Below are 16,788 nucleotides of genomic sequence, written 5' to 3'. Positions count from 1 at the left end.
AGCTTTTAACCAAAACACACCAACAGCCCTCTGACCAGCTGTGGACAAGCCCCCGGCTAACACAGCGCTAGATCAAACACACCAAGAACAAAGCACCCCGAAGAATCTAAAACAGCCCAAATCTTAATCCGTTACTGAACCACATATATTTAAGAGCAGTTTAGAGGTTCAACCACTGGCCAACTGAGTGCAAACCAGGAATTCTCTCCATTTCCTTTCATGGACTCTTCGATGCTCTTACTCCCAGAACAATACTCATCACGCACTGTAAAACCACCCAGGCTCCTCAACGCGCCTCATTCATGAACTCTTAAACGCTTCCCTCAGGTCACTAGCAAGCCCTGACCTCATTTCTCTATTAAAAAATTTAATTAAAGATCGAAGATTCCAGAAATAATTCTTTGCGTGATGCCATAGAAGAACTGCTTTTGGCTCCCTAAAGAAATTTAATGGATGGTTCTTTGGTAAGTGATATGTGTGACTGTGAAGAATCGTAGTTTGAAGAACTTCCACATAATGTACAGGTTCAGGGAAGAACCCTTAAACTGGTAAAGAACCTCAAAATTCAATAAGGTCCAGTTAGAGAAAATATCCTCAAGCGAAGGTCCAGAACATCATAATGTCTAACTTGCATTATGACTCAGTGCCATATACTGTTTACTGAAGTAGCCTAGTAGGTATATCAACATCTTATACAGTCAACAACTGAATGTCAAACCAAATAAAGTACAGTTCAGTCATATTTCAACAACATTTACTGTCAGTTTTCTCTTTTTAGATCACGCCATGTGAAATAACTTCCCTCTGACTCACTTTCTTCTCCAACTGCTGTGTCTCGCCTCGTCCCTCCCCTGTGTGTGCGTCACTCACTCGAGTCTCAGAGCTCATCATAATGCACAGATCTGATTGGCTGAGTAGCGTCACGTGTGATATTTACAACGCATGCGATTGGTCTGTGAGTCTCTCGGGTCGCTAAATCGGTACCGTAAAGGCTAGAAAAGCTACACCGATTAAAACAGGACCACCCCATTGAAATTAAATGATTCTCCATAGTTTAACGGTTACAGGTCCAGGTCCACATAGGACAGCGTCTGGGTCCGGAATCGGACCGTGGTCCGCCAATTAGTGACCTCTGCTCTACAGTATGTGAGGGTTTTTATGCCTTTAAAAGGTTCTTCACACTCACATATCTCATTTACAAACAAAGTTCTTAAAAAACTAAAGCGGTCCTTCTACAGCGTCGCTCAAAGAACCCTCTGTGGACCCGTTTTTGAATGTTTTTTTCAGATAAGCGACAAAATATCAAAATATAACAAAATCTAAAATTAGTAAAAGTAAAATGTTTTACCAGTTTCGCACTATTACAGCAGTCTGGGGTCAGTTTATGTCAGGTAAAAGTCCTGGGTTGCTTATGATGTCAAGTATTTACAAACATTTGGCAAAACATACAGTTAATAGCTACATTTCCCAGAACTTAGACGGGCAGCAGTTTGACCTCCCCTACCTCTCTGCTCTTCTCCAGCTCGGCCTGTAGGACCTGCTTGGCCACCTCCAGGTCTTGCAGCTTCACCTGCAGCTCCTCGTTCTCCTGCTCCAGGCGGCTCCTCTTCTTCTCCACTGCCTCCAGCTCATTGTGCAGGCGGATGGACACATCCTTGGCCACCTAGAACGGAAAGATGGAGCATAGGTTAGAGAAAAGGAGCCTGCAGGATCATCTGAGTAGTTGTTACTCTCTCATAAGACACCAGAGATGGTGCAAGAGGTTCCTAACGCCAGTCAGGGGGAACAAAACTACAGCATTTTCTCTAATCTAACAGACCTGCTTCAATTATCAGCTAATTACCATACATAGATGAATCAAGTTAGAGGCAGGAAAGTAAAACTGCCAAGGTTTGGGATTAGAAACCACTGGTCTAATAATTATATATCGCTGCTGTGGGAAGAAAACTTCGCATCTCCATTTCATTTTTCAGTTTTTGACAGGATTTGAAAATGCATGTTGTCCTTTACATTGTGTGTAAATTTCATGATGAATGGACCAAAAGAAACGGCTCAAAATGACTTGGAAAAAATTCTGGTTCCATTGATTTACATTAAAAGTAAAGTAGGTTTTTTCCTTCTCCTGTAAAGTTACCATTTTGGAGATACGAGGTTTTCTTCCAACAAAAGCTATAGAAATTTTGGTTGTCATTATCTTGATCCAGACATGGAGACTATAACGTGTCTGATAATGTGTCAAATAGCTGTGATTGTAAGCCTAAAGTGGCCAAATTAGCTGATCAGCTGTTCTGCTTTTTCAGTATAACTCACCGCTGCCCTGTATTAGTGTTACATCACCAGCAGTATTTTTTGTGGATGTTGCTTTCTTTTATTTACCTGTTTTTGCCTCACCCAGCTGATGAAACTGCACACATTTACATTCTGTTTGCTACAACATAAACATGACTGTGAAAGCTAACAACTGTAAACAATAACTGTGAACACCTGAAATAGTTGTTTTAGGCAATTATATAAAACTGTGACCGGCTTAATGAAAAGAAATTTGAATGTAAAGTAATCCTTCAAATAACTATGTAATTATTTATGTACTTACATTAAAATAATTACAGAATGCAAAAGATATTAATAAGCTAGACTTGTAATTGTAAGGTATCATTGTGCAGGCGTTTTCCTGAAGTCTAGGGTTGTTATGCATCACTTTCCTCGGTTGAGCCGAGCAGCGCTAAGCGACGTGCTGCAGAAGGCCAGTTTAAGAGTGTTTAATTCACGCCTCCCTCAGGGTGCTCAGAGCTCATTAAAAGCTTTTCATCATTAGGCTGTGCTAAAATTTTAGGATGGCCTTTATCAGTGTTAGGCAAACAGGGACACCAAGGTACACACACCTGCTGCACACACACACACACACACACACACACACACAAATGAAAGGCACAGTAATGCACCAAGCCCTGCTGTGCTGGAACATGTCGCATTACACAGAGCAAAATATCACAGTGCTAAAATGACCTAATTAAGTGTAATTATCGATTTACATTGAATATTCTCACCACTGTACTCAGCGGCAACTTTAGGAGCTCCATGTACCTTAAGTCTATTAAACAGTTTCCAGTTTATTAGGTACACCTATGTTGTATCTACGCTCATTGTCCATTTTATCAGCTCCACTTACTATATAGGTGCACTTTGTAGTTCTACAGTTACAGACTGTAGTCCATCTGTTTCTCTGATACTTTGTTAGCCCCCTTTTACCCTGTTCTTCAGTGGTCAGGACCCCCATGGACCCTCACAGAGCAGGTACTATTTGGGTGGTGGATCATTCTCAGCACTGCAGTAACACTGACGTGGTGGTGGTGTGTTAGTGTGTGTTGCGCTGGTCTGAGTGGATCAGACGCAGCAGGGCTGCTGGAGTTTTTAAACACCTCAGTGTCACTGCTGGACTGAGAATAGTCCACCAACCAGCCAACAGCGTCCTGTGACCACTGATGACCGTTCTGAGAGGGAGCTTTTAGAGGCAGTGAAATTTTCAGATGTCCGGTTCTTATTTCCACCACAGTGAACAATTCTGACTCGGTTGTTTGAAATTTTGGTAGAATTCCCCTTCAATACCCAGACTTGACCACCAGCCGCCACTGCTTTGATGTGTCCAAAGGTGTCCAAATACAGACTGTAGACTCTTTCTATTTAACATTTATCAGTCACATCAGTCACACATCTATGATTGGTCAGTTTCTGACCACAGCACCACTGTTGACCTGGGGCCGTATTACAGAAACTTCCTATCTTTTTGTCTTAACAGGTCAGATTTTTCACAAATTCGTATTACAGAATCAAATCTGATCTTAATTTAGGAATCTTATCTGATCTTACAGCATCTTCTCTTATCTCAATTTAGGAAATCTTAACTTTCTCAATTGAAGTTGATAATCAACTGTCGTGTCTGTTTCCTAGCAACTGACCCTACGCGCACAGCTGAAACGTAAACACATATTTAAGTTAGTTAGCCAGACAGCTAATGTTAGCTGCCGTTACCGATTTAAAGAAGGTAAAATAAAACTAAAGCATGATAAACTGAGAGTTAAGAATACTGTGAGAGCGCCCCCTGCTGGTTATCAGAGCGTCTCCAGTTTCAGTCTCCATTTCCCAAACGCTTTAGCCGAGCGCGCTAACGTTACTCCTCCTAATAAACAGACACACGTTCAGCTCCGTCTCCTCATTATTCACCACCATCACTGTAATATTTCATCATCAACATTAACACACGAAGGTGATCAGAGGGGCGGTGGAGATCGAGTCTGCAGCGTCTGGGGTTTTAAACCCTATTAGAAAAGTCAAAGCAGCGTTTTCAGTGTAGATAAATGTGGCGTCATCATGCTGGTTATAGTGAACTGGGCTGCATAAAACAATAGAAACAGACAATTAAAACAGAAGGTAAGACACTCTGGGGTTTAAATTAAAGTTAAGAAATATTTAGGATATTTTGGAAACTTAGGATGTTTCTGTAAAATCGTTTTCTTCTCTGGAAATAAGATTATAGACTTAAGAACTGTTGTTCTGTCCTAACTTCAGTCTTAAGTGAAGTTGCCATGACGACAAAAAAGATATGATCTCAGACTTAAGAATTTTCTGTAATACGGCCCCAGATATTATTAATATTATTTTCAAAACAGCAACAATGACATGGCAGTTTTTACACACTATTGTTAGAGTCAGTGCTAGGATGGCAGTGGTCACCACCCAAAAAAGTCCAGCCAAGAGCAGTTCTGTGGTCAGAAAGCAGCCACTGATGAAGGGCTGGAGGATGGCTGACACACATGATGACTGGAGATGAGTCAACAGTCAACTGTTTACCAGCAGAGTGAATCTACAAAGTAGCTGTTTCTAATAAAGTGGACAGTGTTAGTCTGTGGCAGTAAGTGTCTCATTTTAATGCATATCAAAATGATCATTTTTGATGATTAAGGGCTGAACGATTTGGGGAAAGTGCAATTGCTATTTTTCTTATCAATATTATAAACTGCGCTTTAAATACAAGTTATTTCCATAAATTAAGCTTCAGGCCTTCTTTCACCAAGAAGTTCAGCACATTCACTTTGTCAAACGTGATGCCTGAACACTGACTGCCGTGTGCTGGACTGCCAGGTCAAGCTCTGCCTTCTTTAGGACAAGGTTGAATAATGTAGGACAGAATTAAAATTGCAGCTCATGCGATGTGAAAACTGCACTCGTTCTCATTGCGATTTCGATATTAAAGCGATTCATTGTTCAGCCCTGGTTCCATTACATTCTGTTCATCTGTGATCCATCATCATCACCCACAGCTGAACGGTGGAGGCTGTGCATAGCGAAAAAGAGGACGTGGGGGAAAAGATAAGCATGAACAGAGTGGCTGTTTGTGAATGCAACTACATGAGGGGTTCTCCTTTCTGTTTTACCCACCCATCCCCTCTCTCTCTCCCTCTCTCTCTCTTTCTCTTTCTCTCTCTGAATCAGTGCCAGGGGGCAGCTGGGTACCCACAATACCCCTCTGTGACCATACCACGCTCTAATTCATATCAGATCCCTCCTTTCCTCTCTCTCTGCCTCTTTCACTCCCTTTATAGCTCTATTCTATTCAGGCTCCATCCCTCCTTCTATCCATTCCCATCCTTGTGTTGAAGAATAAGCCAGCACTCTGTTCATCTCTCACGCCATCGGTTCTATCACATCTATGCTCTGATTCTCTCTCTCTCTCTCTCTCTCTCTCTCTCTCTGTCTCTCTCTCTACAGTTAGAGCATTAGAGCCAAAGCCAGCCATGCCAGTACTAATCAATGCTCCCATTCATTATACAGGCGAGCATGTTCCCTAACGCATGTGCCATTGCTTTACAGTGAATGGCTGCCTGCACCATCAAACAAGTGCCTTCTATTGACGGCCCTCTGTAAGTAGCTGCTCAGGCGTGATTCATTTGCATTCTCTTCTCCGCCTTCCTGTCTGACACCACCCACCTGCTTCAGTCAGCCCATGTAAAAGCAATAGTTAGTCAAAAAGATTAAATTTACACATTTTGTCCCCTAAATGCACATTTACCCCAAGTACAGTTGAAGTCTGATGTCCAAAGTACGCTTATTTTGTTTTGCACTGGAGCCGTGAGGCTAATGTTATCTATTAAAGAGGACTTTAACATAACTAAAGATGTAAACAAAATAATTCACAGTGGTTTGACATAAAATGCTCCATTCTAGAGTCAGAACTGTTCATAATGAGTCTGAAGCATTTAATGCCACTTAAAACTACCTAATGGGAAGTTATTACTTAGAATGGTTATGAAGACGTTTTATGGTAGTTTTGCGAAGTTTGTGGCATAAAATGTATTTTTTAAAGAATTCATGGTGGAGACATACATGCAGGGCCAAGTTAAGGTAATAAACAGTAATACTTTACCACTTATAAGCATTACATATAAAAAAATCAGAAGACATGCTGGTGCACCGGTTGTTTTGGACAGTAAATAAAATGTGTAAATTCGTGATGATCCTCTGGTTCCTATCACCACCACTGTAAAGAAATCTGAATCGGTAATTATATCTACAATGAACCATTTCACACCAAACCACTCTGAATGACTTTGTTTACATCTCAGCCTTTAAATTATGCAAAATTTTAGAAAAATCAGTGAAGCTCAACTTTAAAGATACCAATAAATTGGACAGAAGTGCATCGCATTGCATACAGGTTTACAGTTAACCAAGATTCTGGGATTATTGAACAGCTCAAGTTGATGATTATATATATATATATATATATATATATATATATATATATATATATATATATATATATATATATATATATATATATGATATGCATGCAGTCTGCAGGATGCTTATTTCTGGGACATACATTTCCATGACTTGTTTGCTACATTAGCCTCATATCTCATGCAAACATGTCTTGGCTCATCGCCTGTGGGGTACTCTGAAAACTGAGTAAGTTAGATATTTTGCCAAACTACTTTAAAGCTCCTAAAATCTGGAGGACACCTGGGGTGGTTGAAGAGGAAGGTCCCAGAGGGAGGAAACAGGGGGAGGCCAGAGACTTATCACAGTGTATAGAGGTGAGAACTGAGTGTCCTGTTACAGTGCGTTAGAGGTGTTAAGAGTCGCCTGGTGCCCTGCTGTGCTTCACCCGCCACAGCTCCCCCACCACCACAACCACCCAATTGCAGTCAGACCTAATATGTTGTGTCTGTACGCCATATAAACGGCAAGAGGAATCAAAGGAAGACAATTAGCCTTCAAAGAGGGGCTTTTATGTGTGTGTGTGTGTGTGTGTGTGTGTGTGTGTGTGTGTGTGTGTGGGTGTGTGTGTGTGTGGGTGTGTTCATGCACGTGTGTTTGCCACTCCTCCTTGATCCTGTTTGTCAGTATTGCCCCAGCTGCCCCCTCACCGAACAGTCGTCTTTAACAACTTCCCTGCTGATCCTATCTGTGGAGGTCTGATTGAGCACAGCTCTCACACTCTGCGCACTAAACACAGCCCAAACCAGCTTAGCGAAGCTCGGCTGCCCTTCAGTTCACCTCAGCTTATTCCTCTTAGCCTTATAATAAGGGCGTTTCAAAGTCGCTAGAACAAATATTCAAAGTAACTCATTACCATGTGTTTTACTTCATGCAGTGTCTGGAAACTGTCGTCTGTCAGGCCACATCTCTATCACATATCCATTTTTATTATTATTTCTACAAATGTTCCAATATCCATTTTCAAAATTCCATTTTTGAAGGACAAAATGTAGCACATTCGTCTTTTAGCTGGTTGTGCGAGCAGTTCTGGGCTCTCATACCTCAAGCTTCTCTAGCGGTAGGAGTTTAGCAGTAGGGTCACTCTTGGTCCAATACAGGCCTAACATGACAGAAACTCAGAGATGTAAAACACGGTGTATCATATTGTATTAAACTGTAAAATAGCAAGACGACAGTGGGCCCCTGTTAGCCCACTGATGCCAAAGCTGCCAGCCCACTGGCTTTCTGCTTAGCATATTTCCAGGCAGCCCACTGGTGGTTAAGACAAAATATTAGACAGAATATTAGACAAAATGCCACTTTTCACCACTTATTTTCCCTCACCGTCCAATTTACTTATCTTCCCTTATTTTGTTTTGTTTGTTGTCATTTGTAAATCAGTTTAGTAAATAATTTTAATTGCAACATCATAAATAATACTGAGTATACAGCTGTAACCAATCCAGCACAGTGTCAGCAACAATATTTTCAACAAATCATTTTAGATTAGGCCTAGTCCTTTTTCCCCTCAATTGTTTGTAATATTCGTCTTAGTTTATTTTCCAAAATAAAAGTCTGTGTGCATCTAAATTCCGTTTGAGGAGATTAAAAACTTTTTAAGCAGTGGCATGCAGCCAGAGGGGTGCCGACCTTATCAAGCCAGACCGACATATCGCTGCTGTCTGAACAAAAACTCTCCAAAATGGTAACTTTAAATTTTGGGTCATTTATTTTAGTCCACTTATCATTAAATTTACATGCAATATAAAGAGGAACAGACGTTTTCAAATTATGGCAAAAACTGAAAAACATAAAACAGTTGAGATAATGAGGTTTTGTTCCGACAACAGCGATACACTTGCTATCTGGGGTATCATGACTACCATGTTAGCTTGTGACCAGTGTGTTAGCTTGGAGCTAATCTATTAGCTTGTGACTACAGCCTTAGATCTATATAAATGCACATATTTATATATTAAAGTAAGCCACCTTTTCAGTATGTGAACAGTGTATGTAGTTGGAGGTGAATACTGAAATCACCATTCAGTTACATTTCATCACCAGGAGACGGAGAAAACATACAGATTATGGGTTCAGTGGAACATGATGGGTTTGCTAGTACTGCTAAGTATGTTAGGTAAGACAAGGTACACACGTTATACTGTGTTATTCTTTACTGCTCTGACGTATGAGTGCTGGAATATTAGCGTGTTATTACCGAGTATGCGCTGTTAAAGAGATGTTATTAAAGAAACCAGCTGTGTCACTAACCAGGCTAACAAAGCTACTACTAATGTTAGCTCGGTCCAGAAAACACTGAGAGTATATTTATAAGTGATATGTGGGAACATCGTCCACTGATGAAGAAATACCTTGTATAGAAGACGTGACATTTCTTAGCTTTGTTAGCTCATTAGCTTCTCTGACGAGGCAGTTCAATTACTCATCCAACAGGACCCCCATCCTCCCTCAGCTGCTCTGAATAATGAAACGTTCCTCTGCTGTATTTCAACACTCATGCAGTCACCTGAACAGGTGAGCCTGCAGACCTGCTTTCCTTTTGGTCCGTCATCTTTATGTTTTCGCTCCATGACGTCATGAACTCTTATGGATACTTGAATGAATATCAGAGTTAGTCAGAATGTACCTCCCTACTTTTTAGTCTCTTCTTATTTTTTTTTTCTGTATTGAAAAATGTACTGAAACATCACTATCATATCAAAACAATTTCTGAATCATTACACATTTACAAATTCATATGCAGAGACTGAGCAACTTCAGCTGTTAAAGACTCAGGGAACCTACATCTGTTTTCTCTCTAATTAGCTTAATCTTGTTCTTGCAGGCCAACAGTAAACATGCACGAAGTCTCCCCTTTGAATAATGTTCCACTGACCAATAAATGACCATTACATTTCACCTCATTTCTCTCCTCTTGATGTAAACTGGGCGGTCCTAATCTTGGGTAACGCTTCCGTAAGCATTCCCCTGACCAATCACAAGGCTGACGTCTCTTGCCCCACCCACACAAAACAGGTTCAGAGTCAGATTATCTAGCTAGCTAAAGATAACCCAGCATAACCAAAAGCCAGCAAGCTAGACCTCCTGTCTGTAGCTGCATGTCGCCCGTTCATTCACTTATCCATACATGAACACTGTCAGTCCGTTTGTCCATCTGCACGTCTGCTCCTTTGCATGTTGCTTCATCTGCCTGTTTGTGGGACGGACAGCTGTCAATCAGGCTCATTAGCCACGCCCACACAGTTCTCATATAGGTCAGATCAGCAGTTTTTAAGCTGTGTTTTATCTTTTTTTTGTATATTCATTCAAGCATTGCTGGATGTTTAATGTAACACTCAAGTTTGGTGTCATACAAACATTTTTAATATTTTACTGTGTTCCCTGGGACTCAAAGCACTTCCTTGCAATAGTTCGCTTTCGGCTAACGTCTTAAGCTGTTTCAGAAACACGCATTTTTCAACACAGTTGAATTATTAGAATGACATATCACTCCTGAATTCTTCATAATTCATCATTTGTTCAGACTCAGTGTGGCTCAGTTGTCACTTTGGCCCACATTTTGCAATTGTTTGCCTGCGCTTGTACGAACAGAAAGCTAACAGGGGAAAAAGCTGCTTTTGTCTGCTTACTTTGGCCTCCGCTTGCAAACAAAGCCCAATCGCGACATGCTTTGAGTTGATTGAGACACATGGGGTCTTTTTTTTAGTCGTCGGGTTCCCAGGTCTCTCGCTGCCCAACACTGGGGCAGCGTCTGGGCCTAAAGCGGCGCCTTGTCCTCCTGCCAGCCTGCAGGATGTTTTGGACTGACTGTGACATGTGAATGTAGCACATGGGTGATTATGCATGCGCCTCTCATCGCCGTGTGTGGAATGTCAAAGGGAAAGGGGGGAGGGAGGTATTTTTCCTGGAATTGTCAGAAAGGCTTCAACACGGAGCTGGAACTTGAGGCCAAGCCGCAAGGAAGATAGCCTCGTTACAGTTTCTCTCTCTCCATTTCGTTCTCTGTACTGCCCCAGCCTCGCCCGGCCTTTATCTCCAGGATGCTGCAGCTCAGCTGTTATCTGAACACACAGAGGCCGCGCTGACCAAACAATACGCTTTACGAGGTCCCTTATTCTCTGCATCAGGTCTGCTCTTCAGCTGTTGCTATGCAGGAACATTTGGGTCCAGTCTGCAGCAGAGCTGCACAATGAGGACCAAAATAGAGCTGAGACGGTTACTTGATTACATCATTGATTAGAAAGAAACAGAGGCTTTTGGACACATGTATGTGCACGTTTTGGCTTGTTTTAGTATGTGCTGTGTTTTAAAGTCTATAAAGTAGTTTATCTTTATCCAGTAAAATATTCTGGAATCTTTAAATGGCTGTGCGTGGCTTGTTATTGTTCAGTTAAGTCCATTTGTATTTTTATTATTTGGTCTTATTTGTCAAAAAATAATAGGTAGATTACTTCTTTGCTTATATAATAAATAGTAATAGTAATCAATTGCCCTATTAGGGCTGTGCAATGTCACAGCGGCAGAAGACGCCATTACATTGTGGCACAATCCGGTAAAAGCCTAATGAAATGCTTTCCTGCGCTGGACTTGAATGCTGCTCTCCCAAGTGGTAAACAAGTAACTAAACCATTCAGCTAAACACACTCAAGACTCAAAAACTACTCCACCCTGAACTACAAGCCTGTAGAAACACATTGAACATTAGTTGTTTTGAATGGGTTCTAAAGCAGTCGTGGCTACTGTCACAACAAACGTGCATTACCATCATTTTTTTAAAGACATTAAATATATATTTATTGTTTTTATGTGCTTCTATGTGAAATTTTGCACAACAGTGAATGGTGCATTTGTAATTTTGTATTTTGCTACTTGCTTAAATGGGAGGTTAGCTAGATTTCTGTTTACTCATACCAAAAAACAGTCTGTGCTTGCATCACATAAAATAGAGTCACTCTATTTTAATTATGTATCACTACTCATATCGTCATTGTGATGTCCAGCAGCTTTATTGAAGATCGTGTTTTATGTCGTTCAGCCCTAAGCCCTATATAAACAACCATAATGCAATCACTCTACTACACTGAGATTTTTATCTACCACAAATATTATATAATATTAAATAATATATCATAGCACACTGCTTAACTCTTAATGTGACAAGGTTACAGACTGGCCTGAGCGAAAAAGCGAAATTCAGGACAGAGCCAAAAACTGAAACCGAAAACCAAGGTTCTTTTATAATTTGCTGTTTTATTTATGCTTTCTTCAAAGCCAGTAATCACCACGTTAGGAAGGAGAACTGCGAGAACTAGAGGACTAATGGAATTTAAATAGCTTGCTAAATAATAAACAATAAATTGTTAAATTATGAAAATATAATACCTCATGGTTTCCCAAAGGCATCTAAAGATGAATTCCAGACCGCCTTCACTATAACAATGGAAAACACCTTGTTTTTGAATCTGTAAAGCACATGGATGTGGTTTGAAGCTTCTGTCTGGCTGTCTGAAGGTTCATCAGCGTGCAAGTCGCTTTAGTGTTCATCATTTAGTGAACAAACAGTTATAAATCTCACACGGATCCAACGAATGCGCTGAAAACTTTTAAAATAAGAGATAAAAAAGTTTATTACCAAAAATGTTGAGTTATTCAGTATTGTTTGCGTGATTACGATTAAAGAATTCCATTATAGCAGTTAATTGAACTGTCGATCTGCTGCTGCTGTTTATTGACACCTAATTGTAGACCAATTTTTGGCTTTTTCCCTTTCAAACGCAAACTAAAAAAGCCATTTTCAATACTTCACTGCAGCCGACTGAAAGGCATGCAGCGTCTCTCTTTCTCTCTCAGTCACTCTCCCTTGGCAGCACTGGGCCCAGATGTTCCTCTCGTCAGTTTGAGAAATGAGGCCGGGGCATCAGAGGGCAGGAAATGGTGCTGGGATTTCACTAACGTCCGAATCTCTCATCACCCCTCTTAGCCCCCAACGCTCTCCCTCATGACCAAGCTATCAATGACATCATCCCCTCCTCCATGGAGAAGACGTGGGAAACACTCAGACAAAGTTGCGTCAAAAGCAAATAAAACGTTAGTGTTACAGTGACCCAGAGCAAAACCATGACTGGCCCATGAATGCTGCTCATTCATCTGGAGCGAAACAGCAACAACTGGAGGGCTGATATTCACCCACAGCTGGTCTTCCACTGGCCCAGAGAGCCTCAAACCAACCAATCAGCACCCAGCATGTTACCGCATATTCATATCTAACCTCGGTCAACAGTTTCTCCTGGATTTCACAAGGCTGTGGAGCTCAGTGCTTTGCTCTGCAACTGAAAACGTCCTGCAGAGTTTGACAGTCGATGGGATCAGTGTTTGGTGGACGGGATGCTCATATGAGACAAATGACTTGAGAAGCTGATGTTAACTTCTTATACGCAAACCCCATTCCACCTTAAATGGTGCAGCAGTTACATTCAGACACCTGTACAGATGCACGAATGTAACTGCTGCTCCATTTAGGGTGAAATGACAAATTCCAAATAAGTTGGAAATTTAAGACATGAAAGCATATTTAACACGCTGCCTGGTCCACTGGGCTGGTGTTAGAAAGCAATACTTACATATTTACCTACATGTTGTAATTTCTGTACAATATTCTGCACAATAAAAAACATTTCATTTTACTTTGTTTGTTAACAGTGGCATCCCAGAATATTAAGCCACTGTTACCAAACAAAAATAGGCTTACTCCAGCATCTAAAATGGTTTTATTTGAAGAAAATATAGATATTGTCATACAGAAACAATTTGAATTATACTGTGATATACATTTTTTGGCCATACTGCCCACTTTAACTTTTGGTATTTCTGGCACAGGACACCACACGGGTGTTTTTGTTTCTTCTAAGGCAGCAGCAGTGGCCCTACACTATCTGAACCAAACTGAAAGAGCCAGAGCTGCACGGGGCAGAGTAATTTGACCCGGCTGTGGCTGGTAGCTCAGGCAGACAATTGGCCCAGTGTTAGGAGACTCCTGCTAGCAGTTAAAGAATCCGACACACACAGGGAGTGTTTTCCTTCAAGCCCTTTTTTTAAACAACCCTTTTCCTGTGTTCAGTCTCCTCTGAGTGGCTGTCCCAAAGCACAACTTCTGCCAGCTGTTTCCTGATTGGCTGAACAGGATTTAAACCAAATGCATGGTCAAGCTCCCTTGTTTAGGAAACACTTGGAGTCACGTGGGCTTGGATGTCACCCAATATTAGTTTCGCAGAAGAAAGAGCATATCTGCTTTCAGTTGTCGGTGTAACTCTACGCTCTACATCTTGGTCATTTGAAATGAGGAACAGCGGCAGCAGGACACAGCTTAAGGGAATGACATCATCACTGGAGCTTTTCTTGCTGTCAGACATGAAAAAGGAAGGATTGTCCTCTAGGGACACGAGACAGAGGCCTAAACATCTCCACATGAAAACCAGGACTTGCAAACAGAAGCCGCAGAATGAAGGCTCTTAAAACGCTTTGTTAAAAAAACTCCTACTGGTCAGGTCCAGAGCGTAACTCATGGGCCAGTCGGTCATGGAACGAAACACAAGTTAATGACCTGTGGCGCTTTCTGTTAAACAACCCTGTCATAGTTTCCTTCAGAGGAGACAGAATGCAGGGTATTTGTTGGGTATTTGCCTGTCATCGTAAGAGAATGATTAAGCACATGATAGTCACGGGGTGGAGATATGAACACATATTCAGGTTTGATACATTTTCAACTCTAAGATTAAAGGAATAATTAGACAAAAAAAAATATTTACACATTTTTTCACTTACCCGAGAAGGAGTTCAACAGCCAAGACATATTTTGTGTCCATATTTTGCCTCTTCAGCACTAGAGTTATGAGGCTAACGTTGCTATCAAACACTAGAAGACAATAGTCACCCAAAACCTTTCCGTAAATACATCCCCAAAACTTTTTAACCGGCATCCAGGTCTTCATTAAGGTCTCATAGCCACGTCAGTGCGGTTTAGGACACAGTATGAGTTACAGACATACAAAAACAAACAAAACTTAACTGTGTTTTGTTGAACGATGCAGTCACCACTATAGAAAACAGGTGTTGTACCAAATTCTGACTCCCCTTCTTGTACATGCACATTATGTACATTACACATACATATGAATGCCACAGATCATGTTTGTAATTTCTGTTATTTCCTATAATAACTGTAAATCTTAAATTTTCAAACTGAAGATTGTCTTTTAACCCCTTAAAATTCCAGGCTTATTAGATACCAAGGCTTATCATTCAGTAACTACAGGGATTTGAATGCAAACTGCTTGAGCTCCACTCTTAACAAACATGGTTCTTCAATGGTTCTTTAGTAAAGACAATGGTTCTATATAGAACTATGAACACTCAAAGAACCCTCTGCATGATTAAATGGGTCTCTGCATGGTGGAATGTTCTTCAAATTAATGGAGAATGTGTTGTATATGGTTCTAGGCACCAAAAAGGGTTTATCTTTTGTCACAAGCTTGATATTGTAACAACAGCAGAACCCTTTGTGGTGCTATATAGAACCCTGCTCAGAAAACATCTGCAGCACGTTCTCCGTCAATCTGAAGAACATTTCACCATGCAGAGACCCATTTAATCATGCAAAGGGTTCTTTGAGTGTTCATAGGTCTATATAAACCATTTTCTTTGCTAAAGAACCCTTGAAGAACCAAGTGTTTTGAGTGTGCATTCTTAGGTTATAGAAGCAGAAATTTCCCATTTAAAGGCCATTTATGCGGTTAAAATACTAACAACAGAAACTGCGATGCAATCTAGCATCTGCATGCCTGCGTTACATTCGTCCATATGAAAGACCACCGTGGTCAGCAACAGTGAAGTTTTGTTCAATTGTAAAGTTTACAGTAAATCATATTTGGTCCTAAATCACATTGTCAAGTCTGTGCAACCTTAATGGATACTTGGATGCGGTTTGAGCGGGTTGAGAAAAAATGTAGGTATTTACTGAAAAGATTTGCGTGACTATTGACTTCTGGTGTTTTTCAGAAACGTCAGCGTCGCAGCTCCAGCGCTAAACTAAAGAAGCAAAATTTAGACACCAAGCATGTCTTGGCTGATCAGCTACATCTGGGTAAGTGGAAAACTTTGTACCTTTGATTTTGCACTGAACGGTTTTGAGACTTGATTTAATATTCAGTATTTTGTGTTATGGATGTCTTGATTCTACAGACCACTAATTATTATGAGTTCCCAAATAAGACTTTTACAGTGCCTGCAGTGTCAGCCCTTTAACAAAATAAGCCCCAAACATCCTAAATGGGTTTTGGAGTGTGGGTGTGTGCATAGCATGAGCCCGTCCCCCTCTCTGCCCACTTTATTCCATGCTAAGATGCATTCTTTTCGTCACTGACACAAATGAGAGACCCTCCGAAAATACTGAGGACTGTACTGTATTACGCTCTGTATTAAAATCATAGAACACTGTGCTGAAATCATTGCATCCATAGTCGCACTACTATTAAACGGACCCAAGCAAACACAAACGCTCTCTCACAAATGCTCTCAGACCCGCTCTCTCACCTTGACGTCCTGCTCCAGTGTGCGGATAAGCTCCCCGTCCACCTGGCCCGTCTGGGCCACGCGTAGGCTGCGTCTCTCTGCCTTGCGGAGTCTGTACTGCAGGATGCGGCAGGTCTTGTTGGCCTGATCCAGCTGCTGCCGGAGCTCCTGCAGCTGGTACACATCCTCCTCCATGTACATGTCTCTCATCTCCAGCATCTCAGAGCGCAGCTCCTCCACCTCATCCTGACACACACACACACACACACACACACAGGCAGTGAGTTTACATCTGCTGCAAAATCTCTTGAAGAACCAGCTTGTATGGATCCCATATTAAGTCATAAAGGACAGGAAGCATGTCACATCACTTCTAGCATCTCTAGCATTTCGGTCTTATATCATGAAATACACTATATTGCCAAAAGTGTTCGCTCGTCT

The 16,788-nt window shown here is 41.2% G+C and overlaps 1 protein-coding gene across 2 annotated transcripts in view; it reads right to left on the bottom strand.

The window, feature by feature from the left end:
- soga1 (suppressor of glucose, autophagy associated 1) overlaps positions 1-16,788 on the bottom strand; it is a 91,361-nt gene that overhangs the window by 71,317 nt on the left and 3,256 nt on the right. For both annotated transcript variants that reach the window (XM_036591419.1, XM_036591420.1), the window contains exons 2-3: positions 16,369-16,593; positions 1,505-1,663 (exon numbers count right to left, since the gene is read on the bottom strand). In XM_036591419.1, the coding sequence (XP_036447312.1) occupies positions 1,505-1,663; positions 16,369-16,593 (384 nt within the window). The remainder of the gene's footprint in view (positions 1-1,504; positions 1,664-16,368; positions 16,594-16,788) is intronic.

This window comes from Colossoma macropomum, unplaced genomic scaffold (assembly GCF_904425465.1).
Source record: "Colossoma macropomum unplaced genomic scaffold, Colossoma_macropomum, whole genome shotgun sequence".
NCBI lineage: Eukaryota > Metazoa > Chordata > Actinopteri > Characiformes > Serrasalmidae > Colossoma > Colossoma macropomum.
The sequence above is the reverse complement of the archived record's forward strand: the minus strand, read 5'-3'. Positions and strand labels throughout refer to the sequence as shown.